Below are 15,962 nucleotides of genomic sequence, written 5' to 3' on the forward strand. Positions count from 1 at the left end.
CTGGCCAATTTCTCTTAAGCTAGACTTAAGTTGCAAACAGTTTCTACTGTAATATTGTAACAGGGTGGTCCCCAGGAAAAGGGGAGGTTCCGGGTTTCCTGCCCCACGCAAAGGAGGGTGAACAGAAAGAAGAAAAAGCTGGAGAGGAGACCGGGGGAAGGAAAAAAGCAGGATGGAGAGCAAGAAGGAGGCCTGGAGGAGGCATGTGGAGCAGGATACATGTGAAGAAACTGTGCTTGCTTCTTGGTTAATCCTGGACTGGTTGAAACAGATGTGGGTGAGAGACCTTGGGGAGTTTAACAATGGCAGCTTCCAATCTGATTTTGATTTTGCTCTTTTCCTCTCAGACTAGTCTCACTGTTTCTGACCCTTTTCTATGGGTCCCCACCTGAAGGTTCTTTAGACTTTTTGCTTTGGGTCAACCTTATTTACTGGGCATTTACCCACAAGGAGAAGGGTAACTTTGGGTGCTAGATTTGGAAATTATATCATTTGTCTTTTCTCTATTGTACACTAATTGTATTAAAGTTACTTTCCATTAAAGGTCTATATGTTTTGTCTTGATGTGGTGGATGACATAACCTATTTAGAGAAGGCAGGTTTAAGAGTTCTGGGGTGCCACTCTCCCTGTCCGTAGGGTTGGCAAGAGGGTAGAGAGAAATAATTTCAGGAATTGTTTTTTTTAGTATATCAGTTTCTGGGGTCTCGCTAGTGGCGCAGCGGGTTGAGCACAGCTCTGTGAAGCTCTTCACAGCCTCTGCAGCACGGGTTTGATTCCTGGCCAGCTGGGGAGATTCCCACATGGCGCAGCAGACCTCTCCTGTTGCACCTGCTGCTCCTCTCAGCAGTGTTTTTGGTTTGTCTGCCTGTTCTGCTCTCCACTCTGTCTCTGGTGAATTCTCTCACCCTCCTGTACCTCCGGCCTGTACCCCAGTTCTTGTATAAATAAATAAATCTTTAAAAAAATATATATAAGTTTCTGGTCTTCAGCATTTTGTTTTCATTTTCTTACAAATCGGACTGGAACACAACATTTTTAACATCTAATCCTTTTGTGCAAGTTTGCTTCTGACAGACTATTGCATCCCACAGACATCTCTTTGCATAACTACTTTCCTGGTAATCAGATTCTGGTAAAGAATTGGAAAATGAGAATGTTAGAGGATCAACTGGCTGAATGGTGGACCAGTCCATGAGAAGTATTCCTGGTGATCAATAGCAGTAAATCTTTCTGGAGTCAAGCTCGGGATACACAACATCAGAACCTGAGGATCTATGGATGTCCAAGAGAGTGGTAGACTTAAAAGTGACTTTACAAAGACAATTATGTTTATGTTTGTGTTAATAACTGGCCCTTAGTCCCTCCAGGGAAGTATCATACCAATAAGATAGGATAAAGATATCTGGTGTATCTGGCACAAAATTTTCCGAATATCTCTGATGTATGTTTGCCTTGTGGGAGGGATTTATATTGAGCAAACCTTGGCATTAGGCCTTGTAGGGTGTATACATATTCCTCAAAAGCTGACAGAATTGTACCTATTCCAGAATTTGGATTGGCATTTTGACCTTCATTTATATCTATATTTGGGGAGTCTGTTGTAACTACAATAAGACAGGGGAATATTTGCTTAAATATTGGCAAATATCTCACCTATCAAAAAATTGATATTTTCTCAGGATGAAAGAGCAATTGTTTGGATCTGGCTGTGGGAAACAACATGATCTGTAACACTATCACAGTTATGTCCTATGCAATGGCCTTTTTAAAATTACTGGTGGGATGGTTTCTGCTATGCAATTATGTTCATATCAACAAACAGCATGGGGTAGGGGGCATAGCAACATGAGAAGGCTCACAGCTTTTATGCCCAAAAGGTCCACATAAATCGGAATGTGAGCAAGAAAAGTAAATTTCCCTCCCACCAATTTGCAATGAGAACTCACAGTTGAGGAGTAAAACAGAATACTTCTCCATGACTATTTTTGTGATACTATTATGGTAGGATTCTTGAATGTAAAAACAGAACACCTGGTGTGCATGATGGCCAAAGCCTTAAATACAATGTCTTAAGCTATCAGGGTCAGTGGTCAGGAACTAGGCCAGCTCAGGGAAGCTGTCCGAGAGAATTGGAGGTGCCTGGATTACCTATTACTGAGAACCAATCATGGATTTGAGTAATTTAAAGAATTGTTGAGGGCCTCCCTGGTGGTGCAGCAGTTGAGTGCTGGGTTGCGAAGCTGCCTGCAGCCTCTGCAGTGCCGGTTCGATCCCCGGCTGCCAGTGAGGATCCCACATGGCGGGCAGACCTCTCCTGCCGCCCGCTGCTCTCCTCAGCAGTATGTTTCATCACTCTGCCTGTTCTGTTCCCCGCTCTGGCTCTGGTGAATTCTCTCACCCTCCCACACTTCTGACTGTACCCACTGCTTGTATAAATAAATAAATAAATCTTTAAAAAAAATCTTTAAAAAAAAATTGTGTTGTTTAACCTGACAATGCTGAACTTACTGAATAGAAAGCTAAGATTATTCATGATATTGTCTCAAATAAAAAAAGTAGTTTTTTTTGTTTGTTTGTTTTGTTTTGATCTATATCTTCCTTAACTTCTTTGCCCCTGAGCATTGTGGGCCTGAGGAAGGATTTTATAATAGTTTTGCTTTTTGTTTTCCTTGACATAACTGCCTGCTGCTACATACTGTGTATGTAGTATATACTGGCCTGTGCCAGAGGATCCCCAGACCAGGAAAGTGCTGTGCTGACAACCACAGCAGGTTATTTGCACAAAGGCAGAGTGCAATCTTTGACCTGAAGCAAGCCTTATAGATGTAAGGATTACTACTAAAGGTGTGTGGGGAGGGGGTGGTTGAAAGGGAATGGCAGGGAAATGGGGAGGGCACTCTGCATGGAATAGTAAGAAATCTACATGTACATATATTTTTTATGGTCTGTCTACTCCGAGTGAGTTTTACAGCCTGGCACACATCTGGAGTAGTGCTTGGGACCAGTACTATCAGAATACCAGATTCAGCAAACTGGGACTTGCTTGCTTGAATCCAGATGTCCAGAAGAGCAATAACAATTTGTGGGGGCTTGTTCATTGATGGATAGCTGTCTTTGTTCAATTCACTATAAAAAGTGAGCTGGAAATAACACATTAAGTTAGTTTCTTTAGGATGTTAGCCCCCATCTTCACAGAATTGCCTGGTTTCTGAATAAAGCCCCCCCCCCCTTAAAGATTCAATTCCTATCTCATTTATTGGCATTTGGTGGTGGCAGGCACACAAACCCTAGAATTCCAGTTACACTACTGCTGTGTGTTTTCAAATAATTGTTTAAAATGTCACTCAATTCAGGACAGTTTTGTTTTATCATTTATTCTCTCACATAACAAATACCAAACATAACAATTTATGATCATGTCACAAAGTTCTGAAGTTGAAAAAGGGTTCTCATGCAACATCTGTAATTAAACATCTTGATGAAGACCTTTTCTCATAAGACTCTTCCCTAAAATATCTCTTCTCTGATTAGTATCACTTTTCTAATCTAATCTCGATCTACCTTTCCTCATCTTCTATTGATAGCTCTTCTTTCTGAAGGAGAGAGGAGTGTCCTCAGTATACATATTGCATCTTGTATGAGCCAGTCCTAAACAGTCAGTGCCTGCCTTTTTGACTTAGGCATGCTTAAGAATTAGGTTAGGATGGGGTTATTTCCTGAGGAGAGAGAGAATGGCAGAAAACTAGGACTTGAATTCCAACATTTTCTTCTAGTGAAGCAATAAAGAAGATCAGGGAGGATGGTAGAAACTACAACATGAAATGGAAATTTTTTTAAATTTCTTTATGACCAAAATACTCTAAACAGTTCAACTCATCACCAAGATAAGAACAACAAGTATTGATTTTACCTTCCGTGTTTTGTGTGGGTTTCTCATTCTGGACGACTTCTTAATGTCCACTTCAGTGGTGTTTACACATCCAGGCTGGAAATGAAAGTTAAAAAAAATAGAGTCAAAGGTATCCTTGGATATGAAATTTCTGATCAGTATATTAATGATCCACTCTCCAGAACCTTAGCAATTGCTTAGATGGCGTAAGTCACTGTCACATCTTCCTAAATAACAACAGCTACATCTATCAGCAGTAACTAGTAGTAAAATACAAAGCACCTGTTTATTCCTTACGTTTAACCCTTCATACACCATTCTTGAATAACTTCCAGGGAAATGAGAAAAATAAATTAATGGGCTTTGTATGTGATGTTGGTGTTGATATTAGTAGCTCCTAAGCAACAGACATCGTGCAAGAATATCCAGACTAGATGGAGTTATAGCCCCAGCTGATAAATGTACACAACATCTCTCAGAGTGTATTTTTTCTTTATGAGGTGACACTACTACTAAGTGGTTACTCGTTTCCCAAGTTGGAAAACTATAATCAGTTGAATCAACTCAAGTTCCAGAGTCAATATTTTTTTTAAAGATTTATTTATTTATTTATACAAGCACTGAGTACAGTCAGAAGTGCGGGAGCGTGAGAGAATTCACCAGAGTTAGAGTGGGGAACAGAACAGGCAGACTGACGAAATACACTGCTGAGGGGAGCAGCAGGTGCAGGAGAGGTCTGCGTACCATATGGCACTCTCGCTTGCTGGCCGGGGATCGAACCGGGCTTGCAGAGGCTGCAGGCAGATTTGCAGCCCAGCGCTCAACCACTGCACCACCAGGGGAGGCCCAGAGTCAATATTTTTTACAATGATTCATTAAACTATGTAACTGGGAATATTTGTTTTCCATAGACAGAGTGTACAACAAGGCAGTGGTAAAAATGAAGATGATGATGGAAGAAACTGGTAATCAACCATGCTCTTCCCAGAAATTCTTGACCTTTCTTTTTCCTTTCCCTCAAGAAGTCGAATCCCTTTTTAACAGGGACAATTAGAAAAGTGTGAACAGCCTGCTTGAGGTTCTTGGGAAACCTCAGGAGAGTTGTAAAACATCTCTTGTATTTAGAAGTTGGTGGAGGATGGGAGGGGTAAGGAGTGAAAGGTAGGAGGAGGAGGAGGGAGAAAGGAGACAGGGGAGGAATAAGAGGGAGAGAGAGAAGAGTGAAGCTGGAAAGAGGGAGAGTGATAAAGGGAAAAGAAATGCTTTGAGGAAAAATAACATCAATCAGAAAACAAAAGAAAAGAGAAAAAAATATATGGGACCTTAAATCTTAAAAGGTTCTAATATATTACAAATGTCTCGAAAGTTGTCAGAACTTACATGAATTGTGTTTCCTTTACTTTTAAGTTTTGGGATCTCTGGTGCAGTAAAAAGCATCACTCTGTACATCTCTGCTCATTTCTTTGCCCCACAGATTTCAAAATCAATGAAACATTACATACTATCCTTAAAAAGCAATTCCAGAGAAATTATGAATCTGAAAAAGGACTTTAAGGGCTTTTGTGAAATTGGGATGTTTGCAGGGCAGAAGGGCAAAAAAAAGAAAGAAAGAAAGAAAGAAAGAAAGAAAGAAAGAAAGAAAGAAAGAAAGAAAGAAAGAAAGAAAGAAAGAAAGAAAGCAAGCAGCAGTGTTGACATTCAAGAAAAATATTGCTCTTTGAATAATGAGGACACAGGGGAATTTCCTTAAGGAACAACCACTGTGACAAATCATTATGACACTGTATGAGGAAAGTATTTTTTTAATTATTTTTTCTATGTACATTACATATAAAAAATACTATAGATATATTGTACTATAAACATTAAATAAATAACAATTGCACCTGGGGATGCAATTGGGGTGCAATTGTATGGGGAATATAACCAAAATGAAAATGCATACATTGTGCAAAAATGAAAAATGATGTAAGAATTATATAAAATAAAATATTAAAAAAGTGAACAACAACGTAAAAATAATATATATGTATATGTATGTATATATATATATATATTATATATATACATATAAATGTATTCACAGAGAGGAAAAAAAAAACAAGAAAGTCTAATCTGGGCCTTCCTGGTGGCGCAAGGACTTAAGTCTCAGCACTATGGAGCTATCCACTGCCAATGAAGCACAAGTTCAATTCCCAGCCAGGGAGCTGACCAACATGGCACAGCAGACCTCTCCTGCCTCACCCGCTGCTCCCCTCAGCAGTGTATTTCAGTAGATCTTCCAGTTCTGCTTCCCCACACTATCTCTGCTGAATCCTCTCACCACCCTGACCTACACCCCAGCTCTTGTATGTATAAATTAAAAAAAAAAATTAAAAATTTAAAAAAATCTAATAAACTGATTAAATTTTTATTTGGTTTATCTAGGCATTTATATTTTTAAAAAAACTTCCAGTGATGCAGCCAGGATTCACAATCATTGATCTTCATATAACAAATTATATTGAAAATATTAAAGAAACCTATCCAATTTTCATTCTCTTACAATTTTCCACCTCTAAATCTAAATCCAATAAAATTGCAAATTTTTAAAAGATATATTTACTTATACATACAAGAACTGGGTTGTAAGCCAGAGGTGGGGGGGTAAGAGGATTCACCTGAGAGAGTGAGGAGTAGAACACGTGGATCTACTGAAATACACTACTGAGGGAAGTAGCAGGCAAGACAGGAGAGGTCTGCTGTGCCATGTGGGTTGCTCCCTTGCCGCCTAGGGATTGAACTCATGGTGTAGTGGCTGGCAATAGCTTGATAGCACTGTCTTTAACCCCTGCGCCACCAGGAGAGCCCCTAAAATTGAAATTATTTAAGTGGTTACAGATATATCAAGCGTCAAGTATGGCCAAATCCATCACAGAGATTTTCTTGTATCGTTAAAGTGTGGAAATAAAGAAAAAAGAGAAGGCTCCATTATCTGGAGCGAAAGAGAAATAAAGGTGAAAACTGCAGAGCTCAGCAGGTGACTTATTTTTCTCCTCTGGGAGAGAAATCCCAAGGAGTGTAGAGGGAATGATAGGAATGCCCAGACAAGATTAAATGAGTCTGTAAATAGGGGGCCCTACACCCTCAGAAATCCCACATTTGATTACACCCAAAACAAATCCTCACACATGGCTTGGTATAAATAATGAGCCCAAGACACTACTTTTCAAGACTTATATGTGACAGGCAAGGTATCCAGATTTTGTGTCCCAGTAGCATGGAACATAAAACAAAAAGACAAATAAGTATATGGGAGTCTGAGTTTGTGGAGAACGGTTATAATGTGTGGGCAGTTTATGCTTGGAGCAAATGTCTGGAAGAGAAATCTAGCATGAATGATGGAAGATGATATTATACCCCATGGTAATAGTACTAGAAATAGACAATCTGTCTAAAGGAAAAATCAGCAAGGAGGTAGAAGGAACCCTTTGGATAACTGGCCCTTATCCCCGACTACATGAAATCAAATAAAAGCAAAACTTTATATCCCAGACTCCTATCCAAAAACAATCTTACAAAGAAACAGGGGAAGCTGGAATAAAACTGAAAATGTGATCACATATCTAAAAGTGATTGAGTTATCTAACAGATGATTTAAAATATTTTATCACACAGGGTACATTTACTGAAACCTATCTTTCGAATGAGTTTTGGAAAAATGTGAAAACAATGAATTAGAAAAGAAAGCACCAAGCAAAAAATACCTTTACTAATGTACCAAAAAAGGAGTAAAATCTACGAATAAACTTAACAGAAGAGGTGAACACCTCTACAAAGGAAGCCATAACATATTATTCAAAGAAATAGAAGATGGCAAAAAGGAAGAGATCTCTCCTGATCATGTATTGGAAGAATTCATATTTTTAAAATGGCCATATTAATCAAAGCAATATACAGATTCAGTGCAATCCCTATGAGTAGCACAATGGCATTCTTCAGACAAGTAGACCAAACATTATTGAAATTGTTTACATAAAAGACCCCAAATAGCTATTTGCAAATAATTATTAAGTAATCCTGGTTTAAAAAAAAGAGAGGGGGGCCTCCCCTGTGGCGCAGCGATTGAGCACTGGGTTGCGAAGCTGCCCGCAGCCTCTGCAGTGTCTGTTCGATATCCCGCTGCCAGGTGAGGGTCCCGCATAGGGCGCAGACGTCTCCTGCCGCCCGCTGCTCCCCTCAGCAGTGTACTTCGGTCCTTCTGCCTGCTTGCTCCCCGCTCTGGCTCTGGTGAAGTCTCTCATCCTCCCGCACTTCTGACTGTACCCAGTGCTTGTATAAATAAATAAATAAATCTTTAAAAGAGAGAGAGAGAGAGAGAGAGAGAGAGAGAGAGAGAGAGAGAGAGAGAGGGCCTCCCTGGTGGCGCCGAACTGTGAAGCTGTCCGCAGCCTCTGCAGTGCGTATTCGATCCTGGCCAGCCAGCAAGAATCCCACATGGCATCACAGACCTCTCCTGTCTTGCCCGCTGCTCCCCTCAGTAGTGTAATTTGTCAGTCTGCCTGTTTTGTTCCCTGCTCTGTCTCTGGTGAATCCTCCTGCACATCTGGTCTGTACCCCGGTTCTTGTATAAATAAATAAATCTTTTTTAAAGGATTTGAAGGTTTTATTTATTTATACAAGCACTGGGTACAGTCAGAAGCGCGGGAGGGTGAGAGAATTCACCAGAGCCAGAGCGGGGAGCAGAGCAGGCAGAAGGACCGAAGTACACTGCTGAGGGGAGCAGCGGGCGGCAGGAGAGGTCTACGCGCCATGTGGGACCCTCTTCCAGTGGCCGGGGAGCAGCTGGGGATCGAACCGGCACCACAGAGGCGGCGGGCAGCTTCGCAACCCAGCGCTCAACCGCTGCGCCACCGGGGAGGCCCTAAATAAATAAATCTTAAAAAAAAAAAGAAAGAAAGACAATGATACTAACTGTGGTTAAATAAAAGAGAGAGAAAGAGAAAGAATGGAGAAAGAATGGACTTACAGTCCTAGACTTCACGCTTTACTACAAATTTCTGGTAATGAAAACAATATGATATTGGCAGAAAATACACACAGAGAGCAAAGGAATAGAATTGAGAGTACAGAAATAAACCCATCTTAAATGAACAGTTAACATACAACAAAGGAGCTAAGAAGAGCCTCTTCAACAAATGGTGCTGGGAAAACTAGACAACCACACACACACACACACACACACACACACACACACACACAATGAAAAAACACTACTGTCTCATCCCACACAGAAAAATTAACTCAAAAGGGATTGAAGACTTATATGAAAGAACTGAACCCAGAGAACACATGTAAGAAAACATAGGCAAAAACACTCCTTGATATTGATTTAAGTGATATATTTGGAGACTTGACTGTTACAGCAAAGGAAACAATAACAAAAACAAATACAAGTACTTCTGCACAGAGACAGAAACTAGCATTGAAGAAAAAAAAAAACTTTACTGATGGGAGAAAATATTTACACATCACATGTCTAAAAGGCGGTGAAAAAAATTCCAATCAATAAATGGTCAGAAGAACTAAATAATCACTCCTCCAGGGAAGACATAAAGATGGCCAAGAGAATAGGAATAAAAATACACGAAAAATAGTTTATTACGTACCATGCAAATGTATATCAAAACCACAATGAGATAATATCTCACACTGTGAAAATGGCTCACATCAAAAAGTCCAGAAACAACAAGTGTTGAAAAGAGATGGAGAAAAAGGAATGTTTCTAAAAAGTTGGTAGGAATGTAGATTTTGCAAAGAAATCAGTCACCTGGCATAACCCTGGGAAGTATGTAGGACTAGCCCTCCCTCTTTCAATCCACCTTTCAAATTACTTCCATAGCCCTTATTTTATTGCAGAAGTCACCCTCTAACATGATCCCTAATGATCTCCTAATTCTGGTGTGACACCTTTGTATAGTGCCCACACTGTAATATAGTTGGTCTATGTGAACAACAGACAATGTGCAAAAGTGATGATTTTTCCTTCTGAGAATAATCTACTAAAGGACTGTAGTTTCTAATATGGGACTCTTCTATTTTGGAGTGTCTGGGGGAAGCTATGCTTTGAGCAAAACTCTATGTGCTTAGAAACTAAAGCCTACTCCCAACTACCACATGAGTGAAACAGATTTTCCAGCTTTTTCATGTTACTTCAGCCTGGGCCAACAGCTTGACTGCAGTGTCATGGAAGATCTTAAACTAGAACCACCCAGAAGAGGAACTCCTAATTCCTGACCCTCAGCTAACACATTTTTGTTTTATGTTTTCTATTTCTTTCTTGGTTAGCTTTGGGTGATTATATAATTCTAAGAATTTTCCCATCTTATCTAGATTGTTGAAATTATTTGCATAGTTCATATTATTATCTCCTGGATTTCTGCTGTGTGCATTTTAATTTCTCCCCTTACATAAATTACCCTACTTATTTGAATTTACTCTCTCATTTTCTTTGTAAGCCTAGCTAAAGATTTGTCTATTTTGTTCATTTTGTTCAAAGAACCACCATTTGATTTCACTGATATTTTGGACTGTCTTCTTAACTTCTATTTTTTCTATTTCATTTATTTCTGTTTTAATTTTAATGATTTTCTTTCTTCTTTTTTTTTCCTGTTGTTCTTTTTCTAATTACTTGAAATGAGAGAATAGGTGGTTGCTTTGGATTTTTTTCTTTTTAAAAATATTTATGTATTTATTTATGCATAGAAGAACTGGCATGTATGTCAGAGGTGTGGAGGGTGAGAGGATTCACCAGAGATAGAGTGGGGAGCAGAACAGTTGTATGTACTGAAATACACTGCTAAGGGGATGTGCTGAAATACACTGCTAAGGGCAAGACAGGAGAGCTATAGTCTATTTTTTCTTAACTTACAGAACTAATGAAAGCACACAATTTTAACTTATATAAGTGACTATATATGTTCCCAGTAGTTTCCAAATGTAGTAGAATTTTGAAAATGGAAGTTTTGACTAAGGTCCATTTTATGCAAAGTGCTAGAAAATTTCAAATACAAGTCTGAAAGCCACACAATACTTAACTCTCTCACTCATGAAAACCCTGTAGAAAACATAATATTTACTGGCAAAATACTGAATCATTTCCCCTTAGAACAAAATATGGCAAGAATGTTTGTTCTTTCCAGTTCTGTCAATAGTATACTGTAGGTACTAATAGAAAATGTTAAATCCCTGTCTAACTTTGGTATTGGTAGGCACAGTGAATACATCAGAAGTCAGCAATTAGGAGTCGATTATAGTAGAAAGTTCTGTAAATCCCGACTCTTCTATACCTAAGTCAGAAAAGAAGGGATTTCAGGAGACTCCTGTGAGACTTTCAAACACATTTCCCATAGTGTGAGGGAATGCACATTGATGATGGCACAACATTACGACAATTAGTAATAGAGGCTGATAAACCAACTTGCAGCAGTGAAATAGAAGATCAAAGTTTGGGGAATGAGGGGACTCATATCATAGGGTTATCTGGGACAGAGAATATGGATTTCCAGATGAGAGAGAGCTAATATATCTTGTCAGGTTGCTGTCCAAAAGGGCTTCATGGAAGGATGAAGAAATTACAAAGAAAAACAGTAGATATTGCTGAACTAAAAGGACTGAGTAAGAATTAAATAGCTAGCCTAATTAGAGGTCTACTATCTAATAAATTAAAAAAATACATACTTGAAGTCATTTTACCCACTGTCATTCTGATTGCTAAAAATGCATCTGCCAGTGCAGCAAATAAATTCATGAATAGAAATCCTACAAATAAGTTTCCTTATTTTTTATTTCAAGACAATGCACAAAGTAGCATGCACAAAGACACACAATGAAAGAACTGGCATATTTCCTGTAAGAAAGGACCTCATCTGTGGCCTTTCTACAGCTTGGGTCCTCTGTACCTGTGTGTATGGCATCTCTAATCATGTGTGTGTGTGCATGTGTGTGTGTGTGTGTAGGATTTGGATAAGGCACTCCTGCATGACTGCCTTAAGACAATGGCACATCTGGGGACACCTAGGTAGCCATTGACTGTGTGGCCATGGTCTGAGAAGGCCTGTGAGTAGCTCAGAAATTACATCAAGTACCTGCACAGGAAGTTCTTGTATAGTGGCCAACATGTCCCCTCCAATTCCCCATAAAGTTGATTGTCCTTTGTCTCCCCTGGACCCTGCTCCTCCTGCTATTATCACATAATAAGTCATGCTTGTTTATTACTGCTAATAAATAGCTAGAGGGCTGCTGACCGAGCAGCAGAGCCTTGCTTTGCAAACCTGCTCCAGGACTCATCCCTCAGCATGTCCCAGGGGACATGCTGCTGCATTCCCAACCCAACAATCATTGTTTTCTCTGTTCAGGGGCTTATCTTCCCCATCCAGCACTTGATGTTCCACAACAATTGCAAGGTGTTCATATTCTGTAAATTCAAGCACTATAAAAACTTTACAAAGAAACCCAATCCAATCCTAGAAAATCTGGTGGATGAAAGCATTCTGGAAAGCAGTTGGTAAAAACTTATGGTGATAACTCGTTTTAATTTGAAAATCATAAGAATGAACTTGTCAAATATCAGCAAGAGCTATGGAATAAAACTATTGATGCTAGGTGTTTTTGTTTGTTTGTTTGGTTTTTGTTGTTGTTGCAACAACAAATGTTGGCAAGGATGCAGAGAAAAAGAAACTCTCCTGCACTGCTGGTGGGAGTGCAAAATGGTCCAACTACTATGCAAAGCTGTGCGGGGGGGCCTTACTGCCCCAGCCAGATAAGACACTGGCAAGTAGCTAAGAAAAAGGGCCTCACACTGTGGGGCCAAAGCTCAAAAAGCCTCACTCCATGGGGCTGAAGAAAAAGGGCCTCACACTGTGGGGCCGAAGATTTCCAAAGAGCCTCACACCGTGGGGCTGAAGATTCCTTGTGCCTCACACCTGGGGCTGAAGATTAATCTATAACCTATAAGCATCCCTTTGCTTTTTGTTCTTGGTCATATAAGAAAAATCTTCTCAGAAAGTACATTGGGCAATAAATTTTACGTATAGAATACTGTAAGTAAATGACACAAAGAAATACCTGCTTAAAAATTAAACACCGTAAATTTGGCCTGCCTGACAATGGGAAAGAGTTTGTTATACATGAGCATGCCTGACAAGCAACCCAGGACAACAATTATAGTAAGTCCTTCTTTTGCTTTTTTAAAAGTTTCTCAGGAAAGTTTTTACATGAAGTTAGCTGTGTTAAGAAGTTTCTTGGTAGAAAACCCTGCTGGCTGATAACCAAAAATCAGCTGGTCTCCGGCTGAAGGCCATTTGAATAGAAGAGTCTTTTGATGCTTAGGCCTTAGCTGATAGAAGTGCACTGGCAGCTATCCACTGTCTTAGGTATTTGTCCAGACAGAAACAATAAGTTTTAGTGTAAGATTTAGTTTTTATCTATTAACCTTGAAGGTTGCCTTCTTGCTGAGAGCACATAGCAGCCAAAAGTCTATGGGAAAAGAATACACTGATTGTTTCTGCTTTGCTTCTATGCATGTGATGATGTAATCTCACCACTTGCTAAAAAATGAATAAACAAAGACTTTCTGAGACCTTCGGGGACAGACATACTAACACAAGACATTGCGTGTGTCTGATCCATTCCTCAATTGTGCCCATGCTGTCCCATCCTTCAGGAACCCCTGACACCCAGTTTGCCGAGGCTGGTCTTCAGCAAAGCTGTGTGGAGATTTCTTGACCTACTAAATATAGAGCTTCCATATAATCCAGCAACTCCACTCCTAGGTATTTACCCAAAGGACACAGAAACATTAATTCAAAAGGGCACCTGCACTCCTATGTTTATAGCAGCACTATTTACAATAGCTAAGCTATGGAAACAACCCAAATGCCCAAAAATAGATGACTGGATCAAGAAGATGTGGTATATATACACAATGAAATATTACTCAGCAATCAAAAGGATAAACTCATGCAATTTGCAGCAACATGGATGGAGTGGGAAGGGATTATGCTCAGCGAAATAAACCAAAAAGAAAAAGAAAAATACTGGATGGTCTCACTCATAGCAGGAATTTAGAAAACCTAAATAAGGGACCAGGAAAAAGACTAACTGCAATAAAGTAAAAATCAAAATCAACAAGCAACTATAGACCAGAGACACACTACAGTGGGGGGCGGGGGGAGGAGAGGGTCAGAAAAAGGGGGTGTGAATTTTATGGGGAATATAACCAAAATGAAAATGCATATATTGTGCAAAAATGAAAAAATGATGTAAGAATTATATAAAATAAAATAATTCATAAAAATAAATAAATAAATAAAACTATTGATGCAATGAAGAGAGTTGAAGAGATCAAACCGTAGCACCAAGCTAAATTTATTTTTTATTTTTTTAAAGATTCACCTATCTATTTTATACAAGAACCAGGGTACAGGCCAGATGTGCGGGAGGGCGAGAGGATTCACCAGAGACAGAGTGGGGAACAGAACAGGCAGACTGAAGAAATACACTGCTGAGGGGAGCAGTGGGTGAGTCAGGAGAGGTCTGCTGCGCCATGCGGGACCCTCCCTGGCTGGCCGGGATCGAACTGGCGCTGCAGAGACCACTGACAGCATGGCACTCAACTGCCTGCGCCACCAGGGGAGGCCCATCAAGCTAAATGTATAATGAAAAAGTTCAAAAAAATAAAGAACTACAGAAAGTCAAATTTAAAAAAAAATAAAGAACTACGGAAAGTTCAGGGCATCAAAGAAAGTAAACAAAACATCCATCTTGTCTAGATCCCTCTTGCAGGTAAAGCAAAGCAGCTGGAAAAAATGGTGTAGAAATTACAACAGGATGTGGACATGGAAGGTGTTTCTTAAAAACCTCACTAATGGGGCCTCCCTGGTGGCGCAAGGGGAAAAGCACAGCACTGTGAAGATATCTGTAGCTTCTGCAGCATGAGTTAGATCCCCAGCTGGCCAGGGAGGTGACCTACATGGCACGGCAGACCTCTCCTGCCTTGCCCACTGCTCCCCTCAGCAGTGTATTTCATCAGTCTGCCTGATCTGTTCCCCACTCTGTCTCTGGTGAATCCTCTCACCTCCTGCACCTCTGGCCTGTTCCCCAGTTCTTGTATGCACAAATAAATAAATCCATCTTTTAAAAAACACAAAAAAACCTTACTAACAATTATTATAAGTACATTGGAAAACCTCCTTTGGAAACTTAGAATTACTAAATAATTTATTTTTTACATGGTCACTCAAATGAATGGTGATTAAAAATACATTTGTATTGATATCTGAAAAGCATCAGAGTGTGGATGCTATACTGCATCTCACTATTAAAACTTCTCTGACAAATATATTTATGTAAATCATGAAAATTCTGCTTGTTACTATAGAAGTGAACTGTGGACATAAAATAGTCATTCCAGGGCCTCCCCTGGTGGTGCAGACGGTTGAGCACAGCGCTGTGAAACTGTCTGCAGCCTCTGCAGCGCCAGTTTGATCCTGACCAGCCAGCGAGGGTCCCACACAGCGCCTCAGACCTCTCCTGTCTCTCCTGCTGCTCCCCTCAGCAATGTATTTCCGTCAGTCGGCCTGTTCTTTTCCATGCTCTGTCTCTGGGGAGAACTCTCACCCTCCCGCGAATCTGGCCTGTACCCCGTTCTTGTATAAATAAATAAATAAATCTTAAAAAAAAATAGTCATGCCATTTGGACGATGGCACTAGCAGCGTTTAATAATTACTAATGACAAAAATTCATGCCTAGTGATGTGCAAAATTAAAATTTTCTGGGCAGTAAAAGAAAAAAAAAAGAATGAATGTCATTTTATGAAAGTAAAATTCATTTTATGTATTAACAACATATGATGTTGCATACTATTGATCAAAGATTATGTTGGTCTTATTATTCCTGTGATATTCTTTATGTTTCTCTTTAAAATATTTTTATTCAAGATTTCTTTTTGTAAAACAAATAGGCCACTTTTGAGTTGTTTTAAGTTTACAGAAAAATTGAGTAGAAATTATGAGAATTCCTATATGGACTTT

The 15,962-nt window shown here is 39.6% G+C and overlaps 1 protein-coding gene across 7 annotated transcripts in view; it reads right to left on the minus strand.

Annotated features, from left to right (window-relative positions):
* The window catches only part of RGS7 (regulator of G protein signaling 7), a 502,597-nt gene that overhangs the window by 49,014 nt on the left and 437,621 nt on the right, over nt 1–15,962 (minus strand). For all 7 annotated transcript variants that reach the window (XM_054694910.1, XM_054694912.1, XM_054694913.1 and 4 more), the window contains one exon: nt 3,912–3,986. In XM_054694910.1, the coding sequence (XP_054550885.1) occupies nt 3,912–3,986 (75 nt within the window). The remainder of the gene's footprint in view (nt 1–3,911; nt 3,987–15,962) is intronic.

Source organism: Talpa occidentalis, unplaced genomic scaffold (genome assembly GCF_014898055.3).
Source record: "Talpa occidentalis isolate TD23 unplaced genomic scaffold, MPIMG_talOcc4v2.1 talOcc4.14, whole genome shotgun sequence".
Classification (NCBI taxonomy): domain Eukaryota; kingdom Metazoa; phylum Chordata; class Mammalia; order Eulipotyphla; family Talpidae; genus Talpa; species Talpa occidentalis.